The sequence below is a fragment of the Podarcis erhardii genome, assembly GCF_964252035.2.
Source record: "Podarcis erhardii genome assembly, chromosome: 8".
In the NCBI taxonomy this organism is placed as follows: Eukaryota; Metazoa; Chordata; class Lepidosauria; order Squamata; family Lacertidae; genus Podarcis; species Podarcis erhardii.
Genome location: NC_138499.1, coordinates 37213324 through 37234832, shown reverse-complemented (window position 1 = coordinate 37234832; position 21509 = coordinate 37213324). Strand labels below are relative to the sequence as shown.

At 40.1% G+C, this 21509-nt stretch overlaps 1 protein-coding gene across 7 annotated transcripts in view; it reads left to right on the top strand.

Moving 5' to 3' along the window:
• Nucleotides 1-21509, top strand: part of CHD7 (chromodomain helicase DNA binding protein 7) — a 145389-nt gene that overhangs the window by 33017 nt on the left and 90863 nt on the right. For all 7 annotated transcript variants that reach the window (XM_081873905.1, XM_081873904.1, XM_081873903.1 and 4 more), the window contains one exon: nt 2255-4094. In XM_081873905.1, the coding sequence (XP_081730031.1) occupies nt 2430-4094 (1665 nt within the window). In that variant the 5' untranslated portion in view covers nt 2255-2429. The remainder of the gene's footprint in view (nt 1-2254; nt 4095-21509) is intronic.

Here is a 21509-nt window from a genome sequence, read left to right as displayed (position 1 = left end):
TGTTAATGGCTTCCTTAGGCCTAGGTGGTGTTGAGGTGATAAAACCAGCAACTAAATTGTACCTCTTCAGGTTGTGGGTGGGAATTTATTTAGTTAGGAAAGTTATTTTCTCGTTCTAGTTATTCTATCATTCAACATTGGACTCCAAGTCAGGTTGCAAGTGTATAAATATAATATATCATAACACACAAGAGGCACACATAAAGCCAGTACTCAAATCAGTTAAAAATCATAAAACTAGCAAATGCCATGGATCAGCTTTCAACTGAAGCCCTAAAGGATAACACTGTTTCCAACAACCATGTTTGTGAGAGAAGAACAATCCCCTTTAGAGGCACCACCTCTGAGAGAGACTGTTCTCATATCACCACATAATACACCAGCTCTGATGTAAGAGGTTGCATTTAGTAAATAAAGTTAAAGCTTTGAAGCTGCAAAGCTTGCCCAATATTGCACTTGCAGTTGTTATCCATTCATTGTTACTAATGAGCTTATGATACAGAAAAGTTCCTCAAGGTAAAGTCCACAGCACTGAATTTTTCACCTCAGTCAGTATTGTACCATTAATATCATGTCAGACTAAGTCAGAAGGTTTTTTTAAAAAAATAATAATACGCAATTTGCTTTTTATTTGCTTGCTTGTGTTGTTTTTTTTTTAATAAAAAAAACACTTGTAAGATATAGTACAAATCAAGTTGGAAATCTTGATGACATCTAGGCCTTCAGTGAAACTTGATTACTTGTTTTAAACATTTCTACATTGGTTACTCGTAATTACCCCCATTTTTGCCAGGGAGTTCAGAAATTACGTTCTTCATTTAAAAAATTGTTTGCAGAATAAACTAGTCTGATTCCTGGGTGCTGTCTTCCCTGTCCCCATAAGCATAATGGCTGTATATGTCTTCTGTGACCCTAACAATTCTTTATTAAATAATCAAATAATCTGGTACTAATCAGGAAGTTTCCAGTTCGAATTTCACTACTGCCATGAACTTCCTAGGCAGCTGTGGGCAAGCCATACGTTCTCAGCCTTGGTTACCTTGTCTGCAATATGGCAGATAATACTGACTTAGCTTTACAGGGTTGTTGTAAGGATTATGTCTATGGCAATACAAGTAAACACTTGAAAGCAGTAGCTGGTATCCAGTGTTCTCTGTCTGCTAGCACAAGACCTATTGCATTAGTGGGTGGTTGAGCTTTAAGAGAGGAATCCAGTGCAGCACTTGCACTAGTGGAAACTCGTCGTGCAACAGATTGCACAGTCCATTGTGCCACAGAGTTACCAACAACTTCTTTATGCATTCTGGTGTGCATCAGTGTTCTGCTGGTGCAGACCCTTTCACCAGCAGAGCCAATGTATTCATAGAACCTTTGAGTTGGGAGGGACCCAAGGGTCGTCTAGTCCAAACCCCTGCAATGCAGGAATCTCAGCTAAATCATCCATGACAGATGGCCACCCAACCTCTGATTAAAATCCACCGAGGAGGAAGGAGAGTCCACCACCTCTTGTGGGAGTCTGTTCCACTGTCAAACAGCTCTTACTTTCAGAAAGTTTTTCCATACGTTTAGTCGTAATCTCCTTTCTTGTAACTTGAATATTGTTTAGTGATTTAACTTAGTGCTGCATTGGATACAAATGTTAAGAATTAATCCTGAATGTTGCATTAATACAGAACTCAATATCCTGTTTGCAACTTCATTGCGTATCGAGTGTGCCTTATAATTTATTTAAATGTGTAGTTAGTTAACTGAGCAACAGGATTTTGTGACTACTAGAAGAAATTAACCTTAAGAGCTAGGCATATAACTGACTTAGCTTATTGTAGTTCTTGCTGCTGCTTGCTCACTCATCTGATTACTCTGCTCGGGGGAATAAGGTTAAGGACATGCTGTTGGTAAGTAGAGCATTTTCAGGGTTTTAGTTCAGCAGATGGGCTGTTTGGCTATATTCATACATTTGACTGCCTGCTGTGGCAGCTGCCTCAGCTGCCTGTTGTGTTCTTTTGTTCTGTTCTATCCAGGAATGGAACACAAGGAAGTGTAGTGAATGGATTAATTTAAGGTTACTGTTTCCTGGCTTTCTAGTTTCTTATCATAATCAAGCTTCATATGAGGTTTTTTTAATGAAATATTAAAAGCTCAGGATTTGTAAAGGCTTCATTTAGAATTGCAGAAAGCTGTAGTGTGTTTAAATACAACTTGTGTTTTTACTTTCAACCTGATTTTTAAAAATTCTTTCTCTTCTTTTTTTTAGGACTCGTAACACGAATTTGCCTGACACTCTGTGGTCCAAAAGAATTAAGGAAATATGGAATGACATGAAGGCGATTAGTTGAGGATTAAAGGCTTTGAAGACAAACACCTCAGTGAGGTGAAGCACGAACTAGTATTCTAGTTGTGGCTGTGAGACGCTGCGTGCTGGAACAAAGATGGCAGACCCAGGAATGATGAGCCTGTTTGGAGAAGATGGGAATATTTTCAGTGAAGGACTGGAGGGCTTGGGTGAATGTGGATACCCCGAAAATGCAGTAAACGCTATGGGGCAACAAATGCCTATTGATCAAGGATTTGCCTCATTGCAATCACCCCTTCACCATCCTCCTAACAGTCAAAATCAAGCAAAGTTGACCCACTTTGATCATTATAATCAGTATGAACAGCAGAAAATGCATCTGATGGATCAGCCCAACAGAATGATGAGTAATGCCCCAGGGAATGGTATAGCATCTCCTCACTCACAGTATCATAATCCTCCAGTTCCTCACAGTGGGAGTACCGGTAGCCAAATGGGTGTCTATCCTGGTATGCAGAATGAAAGGCATGCACAACCCTTTGTAGATGGTAGTTCTATGTGGGGGCCAAGGGCAGTTCAAGTGCCAGACCAGATAAGAGCACCATACCAGCAGCAGCAACCACCACCCACTCAGCCGCCACCACCAGCACCATCAGGACCACCTGGACAGGGACATCCTCAGCACATGCAGCCAATGGGAAATTATATGGCTCGTGGTGACTTTTCAATGCAACAGCATGGTCAGCCACAACAGCAGAGGATAAACCAGTTTTCTCAAAGCCAGGAAGGTCTTAATCAGGGAAATCCTTTCATTGCCACCTCAGGACCTGGCCACATGTCTCATGTGCCCCAACAGAATCCAAGCATGGGCCCTTCTTTACGACATTCAGTGCAGCAATTTCATCACCACCCTCCCACTGCTCTCCATGGAGAATCAGTAGCCCATGGTCCCAGATTCTCCCCTAACCCTCCTCAGCAGGGTGCTGTTAGGCCACAAACACTTAATTTTAGTTCTCGGGGCCAGACAGTACCTTCACCTACTATAAACAACTCAGGGCAGTATTCTCGTTATCCTTACAGTAACCTTAATCAGGGATTAGTAAACAATACAGGGATGAATCAGAATTTAGGCCTTACAAATAACACTCCAATGAATCAGTCTGTACCTAGGTACCCAAATGCCGTAGGGTTTCCATCTAACAGTGGTCAAGGACTAATGCACCAGCAGCCCCTTCACCCTAGTGGCTCACTTAACCAAATGAACACACAAACTATGCACCCTTCACAGCCTCAGGGAACCTATGCTTCTCCACCTCCCATGTCACCCATGAAAGCAATGAGTAATCCAGCAGGTACACCTCCTCCACAGGTTAGGCCTGGTAGTGCAGGAATACCAATGGAAGTTGGCAGTTATCCAAATATGCCCCATCCTCAGCCATCTCACCAGCCGCCTGGTGCCATGGGAATTGGACAGAGGAGTATGGGCCCTCGGAATATACAACAGAATCGGCCGTTCATGGGCATGTCTTCAGCCCCACGGGAAATGGGGGGCCACATGAGACCAAATGGCTGTCCAGGTGTTGGCCTTGCTGATCCACAAGCAATACAAGAACGATTAATATCTGGCCAGCAGCATCCCAGTCAGTCATCTTTTCAGCAGCAGATGCCAACCTGTCCTCCCATGCCACCTCACCCAGGCATTCACCACCAGTCTTCACCACCACCACATCCTCACCATCAGCCTTGGGCGCAGCTTCACCAGTCACCGCAGAACACACCACAAAAAGTGCCTGTCCTTCAGGTAGGTAACATGCTATTGAAAGTGTAATTATCTTCAGGTATTTTTATTTTAAGCAGTTTTATATTGATCCTTTTCTATATTTATGGATATATGGCTATCCTGTTTTGCTTGTGGTAACTAAATTAGATAGCTATCATCTCCAGATGACTTCACTCTCTCTGTTAGTTGATTTGTTTGTCAAGTGTTTTTAAGAATCAGTTCTTTTTTAAAATTTTCCTTAAAGATTATTTTATGCTGCACTCTATCCTGGTATCAGTAATGATGGAGGATGGGATATATAAAATTTTAAATAAATAAAATTAATGTATTCACTGAAATGCTTTGGTTCTATAGAATCTTTGGGACCATCTTTGGGGCTAATTGCTTAATATTTCAAAATATATCTTAAATTGGGGTCCTGTAATTAAATATAATTCTATTTTTCTGGAAACGAAGGAAAAGTCAGGGCAAAGGAATAATTAGATGTTCCCCTGGAAATAAGTTTACAATACAATTGGAGAACAATAGATCTGGTATTTCCTGTTGACTGCATGTTAATTTTAGTGTAAGAGAGATGGCAAGACCAGGTCTCAGGTTTGGGAAAAAGATTTGTCCTGGATTAGAGAAATAGTTTATTTGTTTGCTCCCTCTTTCTTCCAGTAATAGCAAAGGTTTAACACTCTGACCATATTTTTCTCTCTGTTAATATTGAAGTAGAAACAAAACTGAGCAAAATGTCATTTTACCCTTCTGTCTGGAATGGATATGAAAGGACATTAGTGCTTGCTTAAAATAAAATTGCTGTGGTCAGAATCTGGGCTGTCAGTGGAGTTTTTGTTTAATCTTATATATAGAAAACACACAAAAGAAGGGGCAATATGATAAACCAATTTTACCCCTTCATATTCTAAAAGCTGCACTGTAGTCATTATTACTTGTCTGACTTTTGCTTTGTTTGTGATACAATAAGGAATAAAAAAGTTTCTCTTACAGACATGTATGCCATCTTTTGGGATTTTCAAAAGTAGCAAACCTTTCCTGCTTTTGAGACTAATAATTGAAAAAGTTCCGAACAGTTTGTGCTGTCACCACCCAGGCTGTAAAATGTCCTCCAAGGTGCTTTGAACTTTTTCTTGGTAGAATAGTTTTTGTTTTTTTGTTTTTTGTTTTTTTACTGTATTGCTGAGGACTGATGTGCTGAAAAGTTCAGTTTATTGCAGTTTTAATCAACAAAGACAGCTATATTCAGAACCGATTTTCACAAAAATGGCCAAAGATGTATTAAATGCAAAGTCTCATGAGAATAACACTTTCTACTAGAGATGGAAACTTTTATGTAGCTGCAGAAACTTGTCTTTTGAAATCAAGATAGGTCATTGACTTTTGTATGAATTGAAATGGATGACCTGTGGACATGAAAGATACAGTGTGTGTTTTGTATAAATGGAATGAAAATATTTTTAGTAAGCTTCTACTGAAGGACCACCAATTAATTTTATTTCAATTATAGTTTCCAGACTTAGAGACCAAATTGTCGATTAATTCTATACTTTGGGTTTACAAACCACTCATTTTACAAGTTAAATATAGCAATTTCATCCATCAGTTGACTGCCTAGTATACTTTGCTCAAATATGCCACCAGACATTGTGAAATGTGTAGTGGCTGGTGGATTTGAAACATGCCCCCCCCCATTTGATGGCCTTGGCAGATAAATTCTGTATCAGCGTGGGCTAGGGACTACATAAAACTGCTCACACCACACCCTTTAATTCACTGTGGTCTTTTGGTGGTGGTGGTCAGCATGCCAGACATCTTGCTATCATTTTATTCCGTTTCCAACTGAGGTCAGCAATGCATTCATCAGTGAAAGGCCTATAACGGTGATAAATCACATATCGTCATACAAAACTGCCAGGCACATTTTCATTGCTTTGAGTTCTTTTGCTGTGAAAGAGAAATAAAAGCCAGGTTTCATTCCACCATGTTGCAAAATTTCTAAGCAGGCACATAGGATTGTGTGGATTCATTGATAAAATAAATATAATGTTAACTGTTGTAAATTGAAATTATAGAATTTAATTTCTGTAATGAAGACATTCATAAAAATGTGAATTGAAAAATTTCCCTTTGCACAGATTATTCAAATTTTCATTGGAAAAAATTCAGTTTGCACAGGATGGGGAACCTCTGCCTCTTTGGATGCTATGGGACTCTTAACTTCTACCAGTTTCAACCAGCATGGCTGGGGTCAGGGATGGTGGGAGTTTTAGTTAGATGACTTTTAGAGGACCACTATAGATACCGCTCTGGTGGGAAGGTAAACGGCGTTTCCGTGCGCTGCTCTGGTTCGCCAGAAGCGGCTTAGTCCTGCTGGCCACATGACCCGGAAGCTGTACGCCGGCTCCCTCGGCCAATAAAGCGAGATGAGCACCGCAACCCCAGAGTCGGTCACGACTGGACCTAATGGTCAGGGGTCCCTTTACCTTTACTATAGAGTGATCTAATTTTGCATGCTTATTTTTACTTGTATTTAGTAAACAAAATTAAAAACTTTGAAGCTGCCAAGCTTGCCCAGTATTGTATTTGAAATTGGTATTTGTTCATTAATGATAGGTGACTTTAGTTACCCTCACATGGACTGGCTACACATGTGTTCCAATCACAAAAAAATGTAAACATTTCTGGATTCTCGTAAGGGATTGTGCTCTGAAACAGTTAGCCATGGAGGGCCATCAGAGGGCTGGTGACCCTGAATTTAATCTTAAGTGGTGCCCAGGATGTAGTGTGAGGTGTAGTGTTAAAAAGGAAGGTGAAAGGCAAAGTCAAAATGGTCAAATTTCCCAAATACTTAGGAGTTGTTTAAAACCACAATATCAGAAGTTCCACTAGAATCTATACTGTAGATAAAGAAAGATAATCACCAGGGCCAAGAGGATGCCAGTGTGGTCAACCGTGTGTCTGCTTCAAGTAACACTTAGCTGAATAGTAGGGCTAGGCAATAACTGGTTTTCAATATCGCAATATATCACCAGCTAAACATAGGAATATACTAATATATCACAATGTCTGAAATAAGGATGGAGCTATGTAGAGGCATTGCCTGGCTTCACAGTTTTTCCAGCATCATTATTTTTGTGTAGTGCATATGTGCTTGTGTGCCTGTGTGTGTGTGTGCGCGCGCACACACACACACACACACCCCATGTCTTGCAGGTTTACCTTGTGGGATTCAGTACACCATAATCGCATTGGCTACAACGGCTTCCTCAACATCCAGCAAGTTTTAAGTGTCCTCTACCTCAACTTTTCATGCCTGAAGGGGCTCTCCAAAAGTAACCTCACCTTGCTATGGTAGTACAGTCGTGCCTTGGTTGTTAAACGCCTTGGTACTCAGACTTTTTGGCTCCCGAACGCTGCAAACCCGGAAGTGCGTGTTTCGGTTTGCAAACTTTTTTCGGAAGCTGAACATCTGACGCGGCTTCCATGGCTTCCAATTGAGTGCAGGAAGCTCCTGCAGCCAATCGGAAGCCGGACCTTGGTTTTTGAACCATTTTGGGAGTCAAACAGACTCCTGGAACTGATTAAGTTTGACAACCAAGGTACAACTGTAGTTAATGTTATTAGTGATGCCTGTCCTTGGGATGTGTAGGCAGTAATCAGCCAGTTTACAGTGGGAATGTCTTTGCTGTAAGGATGAGGGCATACACTGGAAACATGTTTATCATCAGTACACAGGCAGTTTTGTGGAAGATCTTATAAACTGTGGATTTACCCACTTTGAAGATGGTGTTGAGAGCCATTTAACCTACTGTCAGGTTGGGGGGGTGGTTGCTCGTGAGTAACCAGGCAGGACCACGACGTGTCTTTTACAGGTTTTATTGGTGCAAACTATTTACAGTACAGAACCCCACAATTCATGTCCGTCTTAGTCACTTGCAGATTCCGGGTGTGGCCCCTTCTGGTTTCTCCCCCAACATAAGAACTTAGACACCCCAAATCTCTGCCTCCCCTCCTTACGTTTCACCCCTCTGCGCAAGCTGGGCAATGGAAATGGCATGTCTGTTTCCAGGCCAGCCGGGCTAGGTGAGGTGCTTGGGCTCTCAGTAGCATCTTCGAGCCCTACCCTTGCTTGGCTACCCCCTTCCCCCTCTGCTCTACTGGAGTTGTGGCTTTCCCCACCGCTGGATGAGGCGCTGCTCCTCAGCAGCTTCGGAGGCTCTCTGTATTCACCTGCCGCCTCCCCTGTTCCGATGGCAGTCCCCTGACATCTACCTCGAAGTCCTCCTTGTGCAGGATCAACATGAGTCTTCTTCCAAGACACCACATTATCTTAGGTTGTGCTTGACATTCGGAAACTCCTTCTGAATGTGCATCATTCTCAGGAGGATCCATTTCCGCATGGACATGCCAACTTCAGCATTCAGCTGAGACAGTAGCGATTGCAACAATCACCCTTCCAACCTCCAGTGCACGTTGTAATCAGAAACCCCAAAGAAATGGGTTGTAGCTAGCAAGACGTTCTCTTTCTGAGCAGAGGGTGGTGTCAGCTTCTCTAAAACAACCTCTGAACATTGGACTGCATGAAGGTACATATGGACTGCATGTGGATCTCCATCTTTTCTTCCCTTTCATTTGCTAGGGCTTGAGCATCTGCCATCCTTTTGTCACAGTTTGGTGTAGGTTCTTTTTAGATGTGTAAGTCTATGTTATTTCTAAGATAGTGTTTCATTATGTGAACAGGTTTTGGGGATTGTGCCAAAAGCTTCATGGAAAAGGTAGATTTTTGAGGAGGGATCTGAAGCAAGCAAGGTCTTGTTAAATCATGGGCAACTAATCTTTTACCATCCATGTATTATTGGACTCCCAGCAGCATTGCTAATGGTCAGGAAAGTGAGTGTCTTAGTCTAACAATGCCTGGTGGGTCATAGGTTAGCCAGATGTCAAAACATATGCAAATTAAAATTAATCTCTTCATCCAAGAATTGGAAAATAGGCAATGAGCAGTATTTTTTAAAAAAGGGATGTGACTAATTTCTTTCCCAGATTAACTGGAAGAGCACACTATTAAAGTGATAATTGTTAAGTAAATAGAAGAACAAGCTTTCCTGAAGTTGAATGTAGGAGTAAACAGACATCTTTTACTTTGAGGGAAGTCTTAGTAAAGAGCCCTTCCTCCAAATATCTGCATTGGATTCGTGATATTTAATATTCACAAATAACCTGAAATCAGGAGTGAGCTGTGAGTTAGCCAATTTGAGTGTGACATCAAGTTATTCAGGGTAGTGACAGCTTTGAAAGGACTTGAACTCTAATAGGCAGATTAAAAACATATTAAATAAAATAAAGGAATTTCCCAAACTGAGTGAATTGCACCTACATAACAGTAAAGTTTAATGTAAATAAATAAAGTGTAAATAAGTGAGATGTTATTTAGGCAATACTGATATGGTCTCATATCCTGTGATAAGTTCCATCTTCAACATTTGGAGCTAGATGGCTGTTGGTGGTTTGGTGAACTTCATTCCTAATTTATCCACTGGAATATACACATGGAATCTATAAACCTGTCATTTCACTTTATAAGCACCCAACTGGGTTGTGTTCAGACTGTATTTTGGGAAACATTGGGCTCTACATTCTTCAGTGAGAAGATAAGTAATGGAGGATACACTTCTTTGAAATTTAGCTTTCCATTCATTACCTAACTTTCTGTGCAATATGCAGGCAAAGGGAAGTATGAAGCATGTTTTAGGAAATGTTCTCAGTTCATGTGGGGTGATGGCAAGCTACAACAGGTTAGGTCAGAACTCTGCATGAAATGAGTGCAGCCACACCCCAAAATCATCTGCATCACTGTTGTGCAGGGTTCTTTGACAGGCAAGTTGATGTGAAAAGGCAGGAAGCTTGAATACTGCTGCCTTAAAACTAGTGCATAATTGGCATCTTGTCTTTCCCGTGATTTCTCTTTGACACCTTTCCAAACTATACTGCAGCAGTATTTAGCTAATTTAGAAGTTTCAGTCTTTCTGCTCGCAATTGGTACTTTTAATTTTAAGATGTATTTTAAGATGTGCCACCTATTCACAAATGTTTGAGAAAAGATGAGAGTAAAATAAGCTTGTTTGCTTTGATATTGATGTACTCCAGATTTTCTGTGCAACCATTAAAGTCTAAGTGCTACTTTAAAAAGGTCAAAGGACTACCGTAGGTTAGAACTGAGTTGCAATATAGAGAGCTGTTAGCTCACCCCTTCAACATATCTTCTTTCCAGATAAATCATCCCATTCAACAATCTCAGTACAGTGGTACCTTGGGTTAAGAACTTAATTCGTTTTGGAGGTCCGTTCTTAATGTGAAACTGTTCTTAACCTGAGGTACCACTGTAGCTAATGGGGCCCCCCGCTGCCGCCGTGCGATTTCTGTTCTCATCCTGAAGCAAAGTTCTTAACCCGAGGTACTATTTCTGGGTTAGCAGAGTCTGTAACCTGAAGTACCACTGTAGTTTCACAGCATTTTATAGTGTTAAAGATGCTTGATCTGAATATCTAACTGATAATCTGTGTCTTCCTGGCATTTCACCAGTGGGATATCATAATTATTTTTAGGTTTTCGTTGTAAACTCTTTTTATAATAGCCATCATTATATGATTTCTATGTTTCAAATTATTCAATTGTAAAATATGTACCAGTAGTTTGTTAGTTATATTAAAAACTATGCAGGCATTGGTTCCCCCCCCCCCCACTTGCATTATCCTGTGTTTTATGTTTGCATTCCTCTCCCCTTTCCCTATTTTAGAGAGGAATCACCAGTGTCACTCATGCACTGTCTGGTTATGATCTGATGGTTTAAAGTTGCAGCAATACAGAAGGAAGTGGCTCAGAACTCCTGCATGGTTGAATGTTAGGGCGGTGAAAGCTCTCACCTGCTTCACAGCAATTCATTTAGAGGTCAGCATGGTAGCAAGAAAAAAATGGTAATTAGACCTTTTCAGTTAATAGAGGCTGTACTATAGACTGGCTTTCTGTGGAATGTGACTTCTAAAATCTGCTTCTGCTGAACAGCTGGTATTCGAAGGGACCAGAGATGTGGAAGGCTGTCAATCCATCCACCAACTGGAGGTTTCCAACCCATGTTGGAACATGGACAGTATGTGAATGCCCCTCCCATCCCCGTTTGCAATTTTACTGGTTCAGCAGCTTATACTTCATAGTTTCTAATATGCACACAGTACCAATGTTTGTTTGCTAACATCTTGTATGTTTTGAAGTGCAAGTTTCAGTGTGTTCATTCTATGTTGCTTGTCACCTTATCAACAGAAAGGGAAATCTGTTCCTTCTCACCACCTAGATTCAAATTCTGTCATTCACATGTTTTTGGCACTTACCCTTGCTGAAAGAGAGGCTTACAAACCAATCTTAACAATAGATTTGGCATGGTGGTAGCCTTCCTTCTTTACTTTTGCCTGTCTTGTACCCTGCCCAGAGGGAAATGCTTCTGTATTTTCCCTGCAGCTTCAGTGGTTGCATCTATCTTTACAAAGAAGATATAAGGGCAGCTGCTGCTGGAGTGAATGACAAACTGGTTCCTTGGGAAAAATAGTCACCATCATAGAGAACTGGGCAGATTTATTGTGGGAGGGAGCACAGAAGTGGCTGGATAAGCTGGGAGAAGGTTACAGTTAACTCAGTGCACGATTTGACTTAGTGACCCTTCCATTGCAATCCTAAGTGGGAGTTGGAGGTGTGTGAAGTGGCAAATCTACTGACACTTCCAAAATCCTGGTGACTTGGGTCTGGCCAGAAGGCTTTGGGAGTGGCAAACTTGTTTTCCTCACCTGTATGTTTTTTGTTGGTTTGTTTTTTGTTTTTGTGGGGAAAGCTCCACTCTGTTGTGGTGGAGGCTCTGATCCTTGGGACTCTTTAGAGAATATTGGGGCTTTTGATCAGCTGATCCAGGGCTGCATCTGTCTCACCTCCTTCATGCTCATGGAATGCCCTGTTTGGGGGCCTAATTTCCATTGAAACCCTTCTGGCAGCAGAGTCAAGCCCCCAGTGTTCTGTGGGTGCAGCGGGTTCACAGTGGTGGAGGTGGCCCCTCAGTAATGCATTTTTCCACTGGTGGGGTGCACTTCTGAACAAGCATAACCCCCTTTTGAGCCAGCTGATTCCTCTGTTCTTTTGAGTTCAAATGGTGTATTAAATATGTAACCAAGCTTATTTCTACCTGTCTCTTGCTTCCTTGTTCAGGAACAATAGATTATTTGAGGTTGCACCATTGCAACTGCAATCAAATATAAGATGTATAAGTAGTGAATATATATTCCAGACTACTGTTAATAAAAAACAGAATGGAAACAGTTGTGGACTTGCTCAATATTCTTTTTAACTCCTCCCTTCTACAAATATAATACTTTGTTTTTATTTTACAAAAATTTATATAAAATGCAACCTGATTTTTTTATATTAATGTGCTTAAAACTTTAATCTGGAGATATTTTAGCTAGATTAACATGAATATAAACAGTTCCTTTTCCTTGCCCTCAATTTATTTTACAAAGAACTAAATAAATTGCTCTTTATAAGGGGCTGGAGTTTCCAAATTGGGTATAAAAATTGTTAAAAAGAAGATGGTTGTGTTGAGTAAGTAACTTTTGTTAAACTAGTTAGAAGCATTCTATCACATCTTGTGTCTCAGCTTGAAAAAAAGTATCCTGTGCTTTTGAATTATCTATTCACAAGGCTGGCTGAAACTAGTTTGCCCAATTAGCATAAAAATAAGTCTGCAACAGCAAGCTGATCTGGTAGGCGGCAGCATCATCACCTAGGAGGTTTCTGGGTTTGAATGTGCTTGAAAACCTGACCTGGATTTCTTGCACTGGAGTAGTTACAGTTCTCAGTTAGATTCCAAAATCCTGGCTCCAGATAAATGTGCCTCCTTGTAATTATGAATATTACAAATTTATGTAGGTATTTAAAAGTTATAGGGTGTTTATGGCCATAATGAATTGCATGCCAGCTTCGGTTACTTACTTTTAACATGTGCTTACTTGGCACAGGATGTGCATCTCCTGTACTGTTGATCCACAAAGATATATCACATATGAGCATCCGTCCTTAACAAATGACCTGTAGGCCCCCAATACCCCATTTCACAAAGCAAGAGACTTTATAGAGTGATGTGGGCTGAAGGGGAGGTTGTGTTCTGGTGAGGCATATTCTGGTGGTTAGAGAATGAGCTATTAAATCATCAGTGAACTTACCATTTTGCCCTTAGAGAAGTCATTCTTTCAGCCTCCCCCTCCCCCTTGTGCAATACAGAGACAGTACTGACCTTGGGGGGAACTGTTAATAAAATTGCATTTTAAACACTTTACCAGCACTTGGGAAACATTGGTAGTATTATATAATTTCTTCTCTCTCCTCCCACCTGAGAGGGAGGTGCGTATTCATAGAGATCTGCTGACTTCTGCATAATGAGAACATCACAGTGGATGTAATGTATATGGGACCTTGGATGACTGTAGGATTGCTTATACTTGCAGATTAACTGAAACATTACTTTTTCTGGGCCAAGATTTTGGTTCTCATTAGCCCAAGCTCCCAAAATATTGGTGGCAACATGCAGATCTGTATAAAGTGAAAATGCTACCTCTTCATTGTTTTGTAGGTTGTAATAGCATAGGAAAATAAATATAAGCACATACAACTGCATCATGTACTATGGTAACTACTGTAGATCTTTGATAAATGGGGAGTTTGAATTGCTGCTAACCTGTCAGAAGAGCACTTAAATTGTAGGTTTTGGAAGGCCTGTAGTTTCTTGTCTGAACAATGCTGGTACCAATCCTAACTTGTAGGTTAGTTTTATCCATTGTCAGGCACCATGTGATTGCTTCCTGTAGATCAGGGATGGGAAATGTGTGGCTCTCCAGGTGTTGCTGGACTCCAACTCCCATCAGCCCCAGCTAGCATGGCATGTGGTCAGGAATGATGGGAGTTGGAATCCAGACCATTTGGAGGGCCATAGGTTGCCCATCCCTGCTTTAAATGGTTTTAATTTCTATTTTTATCAATTATGCATTCCTAGAGAATAAACGTACAGGAAATGGAATCCTACATTCAAACTTCTGCAGTTGCATACAGAAAAGGAATTTTTGAAACAATAGTAAAGTATACCAACAAATCTCTGCCTTAATTTATATTTCAGTAGCAAACTTCTATGTAATGTTTACAGATTTTTTATCTATCTTCACATTTGGTCTCTGCACATTTGATACAAGCGGTTGATACATTTAGTTTAATGACCACACTTCTTCAAAAGGATCCTAGAGTCGCATACGGCAACTAAAACAATACATACAATAAAACCATATCAGTATTAATAAAAACATTAATTACATTAATTAAAAACAACAAACTATAGGAATGTATCTAACTTTGAACCATATATAAGACTCCCAAAACTTGAGTGAATATATTCAGAATTCATTTTCATCATTTGTTCTCATGGACAGCAGATAAATTAGTTGTTTTACATTCCTGCTGAATATGCATTTGTATTGATAACTCTCATATAGGTTAATATGTCAGGTAAAAAGGTGTGGTTTAAATATTTGGTATAAAATATGGTGTTGCTGTTGTGCAGCAGTTAAAACTGCTCATTGAAGTATTTGTGCAAGGTCGTCTTTCTGGCACAGTCATGTAGAAGTTTTTGGCCTATAAATGTTGTTGACCTACAATTCCTGTCAGTCCTGACCATTGGTCATACTGGTTGGGGTAATGGAAGATGTAGTTTAGCAACATCCAGAGAGCCAAAAGTCCCCCACTCCTGCTATAGCACATCTGGCACATCTAAAATCATGGTGCGGTATCTATGACATTAAGTTGCTTTTTCAAACATGCATGTGAACTCTCAAGATGAAATAATAGTGTCCTCTCTATTCAGTTTTATAAATTGGATTGTATGCCAGGCATATCATGAAACATTTTTTTCTAAAATACAGTAGTAAGGAGCACCCCTAGATTGTGATAAAGACTTTGAAAGAACTTAGTTCCTTTCTACAGATGTAGTAGAGACTTCCCTGCATTAGCTGTTCTTAACATATTCAGAGAAAAACAGGTGGTGTGTATGTACACATTATTTGCCTGAACTTCCTGTGACAAAAATTTGCTTGATGGCATATTTATTTATCTGAATGTTCTTTTTGTTCCCTTTTGCCATCCACACAACACAATTGACTTAACTTCATAATTTTGGAGAAACATGTGCAGATAAACAAGAATTTAATTGACATACTTTCTGGTGTAGTGAACAGCCCTCAGACACAAATAAAGGAGCGTTTATGGATCAGATCCTTTGACCATTCTGACCATGCTCATTCAAAAAGATTACTTCTGACCCTATTTGGAGAAGCTTCACTCCAGGGAGAGGTTTAAGGGAACAGCACACATGTGAACTCCTTGATTGTCCCCAATACCTTAACTATATTGTTGAGAAGGCATTTGTTTCAACTTGATATACAGCATATACAGTCACTCGGGTAATAATCCTTCCCAAATCACTTCTCATTGAGAAATGAATTATGACTTTAATGATAGTAAGTGTTCTGGGAAAAATTGCATAATGTAAAAGAGACACCAGAGGTGATATGCTAAAGTAAGGCTTAGAGGGAAAGGATGGTATTGTTACTCGGGAGCAAATCTAGAAAGTGACATAGTAAGTAATTTTCTTTGTGTTTGTTTGTGTGTTGCTGATGGGTACATAAAATAAAATTAAAAAGAACGTTGAGATAAAACGCCAAAAATGTTTTTCAGTGCATTTAGTGCTTCCTTCTGGCTTGTATTTTAGATCTGTGTATCACTTGAACTTTAGCTGTTTAAATTACCCGTGAACAGTTTCCAACATTCTGTTTATCCCTCCTAGTCCCATTTTCTCTCTCTTCCATATGGCCTTGCATCCGCTTGCAGTTCTGGTACCCCATATTTTTTGGCCCTGTTAGATAGTGATAATGCTGTAGTTCTCCTTGCATGGGAGATCAGATCTGATCTGAAGTGGTTTGTTTAATTTTGAAAGAAATATTCGTGTGTACCAGCCAATTGTTGCTAAACACTCTGGGCTGTTTATAAATAGACCTTATGCTTCTGGATATAAAAATATTTACCATTAAAGCTGGCATCGTTTTCATTTGTGCAAACTGTCATCTGTGTATTCCCAGTAGCTATTGTTCATAACTTAGGGTCATGAGATACTGCAAAATCTAGTTGCTAGAAATAGAAAAAAATAAAGGTTCATCTTTCTTTCAAGTTATTTCTCTTTGCAGGAAATGAAATGCCTCTTACTTTGAGCTCTCAGTTGTGTAGGAGTGTAAAATACTTTCTTTGATGAAAATTTTCAAACAAAATTCTTTAAACATTTTTTTTATACATTATTTGGCAAATAATAGATGCATTTTACAGAGGAATCATAGAGTGCATAAGCTGAGGTGTGATCTTGGAGCTGGGATTGTAATACATAGAATTCGTAAAGCATTTGGGATATCTAGAGTGCCTTCAAATAGGATTTCTTAAACAACTTCATATGGCTGGTCAGGAGTATTATATCTGCATTGCAGATAGGGATCTGAGAGAAGACCAACTTTCCTAAGACCATCTATGCAAGGGTAGCCAACAGGGCACCCTCTAGAAATTGCAGAATCACAGGTCCCATCATCCCTTACCATTGACCATGTTGGCTGGGACTGATGGGAGTTGTAGTCTAGCAAACATTTGGAGGGCACCATGCTTCTGCTATGTTTGTAGAATGTATGTGGAGTGATTGAGCTAGACACTTCCTGTTCACTGCTTGTACTATTGACACATTCTGCACTAGCCAATGTCTTGCTGTGAGACATCATCTTAACTTCTTTGTGCCAGCAAAAGGGAAGAACATCATGGGGGATGTTTATGGTTTTACAAAAATGAAACAGGCAGGTCTGGTTAATTTGTGGTTGATTTAAATTTATTTTGAAACCTCTGTACAGCTGTAATTCTAGCTCAAATGGGAGAGTCTGTGGTAAAGCAGTTGAAAGTCTGTGGTTTTAAATTAATTTTCAGATGTTTAGAAATTCAGATTTCAGTGGCATGGGCATCTGCCTTCCTTTAAGTTTAAAGCTAAATGAGGGTTCTAAGCATGTGGGGAGCAGCAGGAAAATTGGAATGCTGGCTGGGGAGGGGACAGAGGAACCGACTCAGTCTCATCTATGCATGGACAGATCAGCCTATTGCTGCATATCCCTACATCTGAAATCATTTCTGGGTGGATTTTAAAAAGTTTTTTTTAAGTCATAAAAACTATACCCCCCCCCACATTCTCAAGTACAGTATCAAGGAAAATATTTGTTTGACGTCAGCTGAGTCTATCTGAAAAATGGTTTGGATACTGAGAAAATCATAGAATTGTGGAGCTGGAAGGGATTCAAGGGTTATCTAGCCCAACTCCCTGCAATGAACTCATCCCACCGCCTTTATTTCATTTTTTTTTACTTGTAATTTTGAAGGGAGTTCTTATTTCCACTCTTTCAACTCCACGTGCCCCCCAAAACCACACCAGTTTGCATACATTTTTTCTTAATAAATAAAAGCTTACAGAGGAAAACTTGAGCTTGCATTCTACAAACATAGCAGAAGCAAAAGACCCAAAGAGGTTTTCCCATTAATTTTATGGTTCTTAATTCAGTCATGCTTTGGCAGTATTTTAATAGCCACCTTTTTCTTTGCTTTGTGTGTAACAGTGCTTATTGTTACAAGTTATATTTTCAAAGTTTGTTCTGAGTCCTACGGGGTAACTAATCCTATTGTCTTGATTACTTTTTAAAATTTTGTGCTGTCGACACTTCAGATTTCTCGTCAGCCGATGCTTGTAGTCATTATCTTCACAGAACTCTAGCCCAATGGTTGCCATCAATTTGATTTGAACTGATTTTATAATGAATTGATTTTAGAATGCTGTATTATTTTACTGTTAGCCGTTCTGAGCCTGGCTTTGGCTGGGGAGGGCGGGATATAAATAAAATTTTATTATTATTTATTATTATATTTCAGTGATCATTTATATTTATGCTTATAACATTTTATATATATATATATATATATATATATATATATATATTACTCAGTCAATATATTTAGCCTTCCCAAACAAAACAGGTTTTTTATTATTGCAATACGGTGATTTCTTCAACTTTATAATTCTATTCTTTGATGCAAATCCACTAATTGCTCTCATTTGTTGTAGTGGTATTTGACTCTGGCTTTGATCTTCATTCTTATCATCTACTCCAGATTTTCAAAGATGCCTTCCATATTAGATTTCAGAATAAGTCTGTATTACATGGTCCTAGCAGTTTACATGTATAAGTATAATTAATATTAGAAGTACTACTAGGCTCCTTGTGCTAGAGGAAGTTTGTTTCCTGGCTTTTAAAATACGAGGTTCCAGTTGAAGCTGCTGAAAGCCATTAGGAATCTTTTGGGGTGTTTAAAATGCTGTTGCTTTAAAACTGTTCTCTAATAATAATCCTAGGGCTCATCTATAGAACTAGTCTATTTAGAATCTCTCAAGTTGCCTTGAAACCATACCTATATAGTGTAATAAAAAGCAGAAATATGGACTTGAGAGAGCCAGCAGTTTTTGCTAAAATTCCATATCCTATTATGAATTTTTAATCTATTAAATAATGTATTGCTTTATGATAAATTGACTAAAATATTTTCAAGATGTTATAATTATTAATTAGATTTCTTACCCTGCACCATGAGGTTCCAGGGCGGGTTACAGCAATTTAGAAATACAGTATTAAAATCAGTCAAAACAAATCAGTAAAGAGAAGCGGGCAGGTCCTATAAAAGCCTCTCATGTGCCAAAGGCCATGATAGAGAAGTGTGTCTTCAGCATACCATGAAAACGACAGTCCAAAAGTGTCAGAGGGAGGGAATTCCATGTCTTAGGGGTTGCTGCACAGAATGCCACCTCCAGGACCACCTTTCTTTGAATTGAGAGCATTGAAACTACCTCAGACCCCTTTGCCCAATCTTAACACTCAAGAGGGTCTGTAGCAGTGTTAGAAACTGGGATAGAAAAGCTAGGAGCCAAATGGCTCCTGGGACGTACCGTATTTTTCGCTCCATAGGGCGCACTGGACCATAGGGCGCACCTAGTTTTTAGGGGGGGGGGAATCAAGAAAAAAAATCTCCCCCCCAGCCCCAAAGAGCAGTGTACAGGCTGCGCGACCTCTCCCTTCCGGAGGGGTTGCGCAGGGCTATGGCACAAGCCAAGGCAGTGAGCGGGATGGATCCCGCTCGCTGTTTTGGCTTCCTTTTTAGCCCCACGCAATCTCTCCCTGCCGGGAGAGGCTGCGCTGCGCTAAGGAAGCCATAGCCACGTGCAGCCTCTCCCTGCCGGAGGGGTTGTGCGCGGCTATCCCTGAAGCCTGGAGAGCAAGAGGGGTCGGTGCGCATGAACGCCTCTCGCTCTCCAGGCTTCAGCGAAAGCAACGTGAAGCCTCCAGAGCGCGGAGGGAGCGCTCCCTCTGCGCTTCGGAGGCTTAGCGTTGCTATCGCTGAAGCCAAGGAGCCTGCATTCGCTCCATAGGACGCACACACATTTCCCCTCAATTTTTGGAGGGGGAAAGGTGCGTCCTATAAAGCGAAAAATACGGTAGGTTGTGGGCACCAAAACAGAATGTCTAGTCTCCATTTGGGGGGATCAGCAGCACTTTTTATTTATTATTTTGATAAGCATGAACTAATACACAATTCACATAAGTGACACATTGTTAACAATATTTTTAGCAGAAATTGGTAATACATATTTAATTTGGTGTTTACAATAAAAATCGGTATTATACTTCAGTTTTCAAAACACTTTTAGATTGGTACCTTGGGTTAAAAACTTAATTCGTTCTGGAGGTCCGTTCTTAACACGAAACTGTTCTTAACCTGAGCTACCACTTTAGCTAATGGGGCCTCCCGTTGCCGCCGCGTTGCTGCCACATGATTTCTGTTCTCATCCTGAAGCAAAGTTCTTAACCTGAGGTACTATTTCTGGGTTAGTGGAAGCGTCTGTAACCTGAGGTATCACTGTACTCTTTATTTTTAAACTTCTTAAAATATTGTCTATCCTTAGCATATACTTCGAGGCTTCAAAGCCCATACATTTCAGCAATCCATGAGTGTCCGCCAACCCAAAAAATGGCACCCAGATTTTTTGAGGTGCTCGCAAATGGAAAATCTTCAGGCATAAAATGTGCCTGGCGCCTTGCTAATTTTGAACCCTAGGGAAAGAGGTAGCCTCTCACATCTTTGAAACTACTTTAACTTGATAAAGCAGGGATATTTCTAGTAGCTGAACAAATAAACTGGGCAAATAAATAAAGCATTTAAAATCACTAAAATTAACAGTAATAGAGATTAAAACATGCCAACACCTGTGTCTTGATATATAGATTACACTGGGCAACAATTTTTTACTTTTTGAATGTTGTCTAGATTTCTACAATTGATTTAGGGTATTTTTGCACTGCTGAATCAGGAAATGGCATCTGTTTCTCTCCATCAGGTCAGGTTTTTGTGCTATGTTGATTTGAAAAAAATCAGATCTTGTGACAAAATCGATTACATTTTTGTGGCATTATCATCTGATTTTTGTCAACACATATCATCCTAAATATGTTTTTAAGAGGAAAAAAATGTTTTTCCAACAACATATATTGATTACCTGATAGAAACATCGATTACTGTAAACTGAATGGTGGGCATTGATAAATGTAAGTACACGTAAATTGCATGTTGCTTCACCATTTTTCAAACTTCAGGGCTTGAACTTCCGTTTCTTGGAACTCCTGGAATGCTCAGTGGCAGGGAGGTCTCTCTTCAGAGTCCAACAGTAGTCAGCCATCATTACAGCGTCCCAGCGACCCTGTTACCTGGTCTCCATCTTTCATGTCCTGATGGAATCTCTCCCCCTGCTCGTCACTCATTGAACCCAGGTTCTCAGGAAACCGGTCCATATGTGAAAATAGGTAGTGCATCTTGACACTCATCTTGCAGCCCAGGTTTCTGAAAGCAGTCAGCATGTTGTTGACAAGTTCTGCGTAGTTTCTGGCCTTATTGTTGCCAAGAAAGTTCTTCACTACCAGAACAAATGCCTTCCACGCTTCCAGTTCCACTTCGTTCATTGACTTTCCGAACTCTGGATCTCTGATGAGCTGACGGATCTGAGGACTGTCAAAGATGCCAGCTTTCAACTTCTCCATGGTCAATCCTGGAAAAGCCTGGCACAAGTAAGTGAAGCAGTCACCATCCTTGTCCAGAGCCTTGGTGAACTGCTTGATTAAGCCGAGCTTGATGTGCAGCCGTGGGAAGAGTATTCTGTCTCTGTCCACCAGAGGGTCGTTG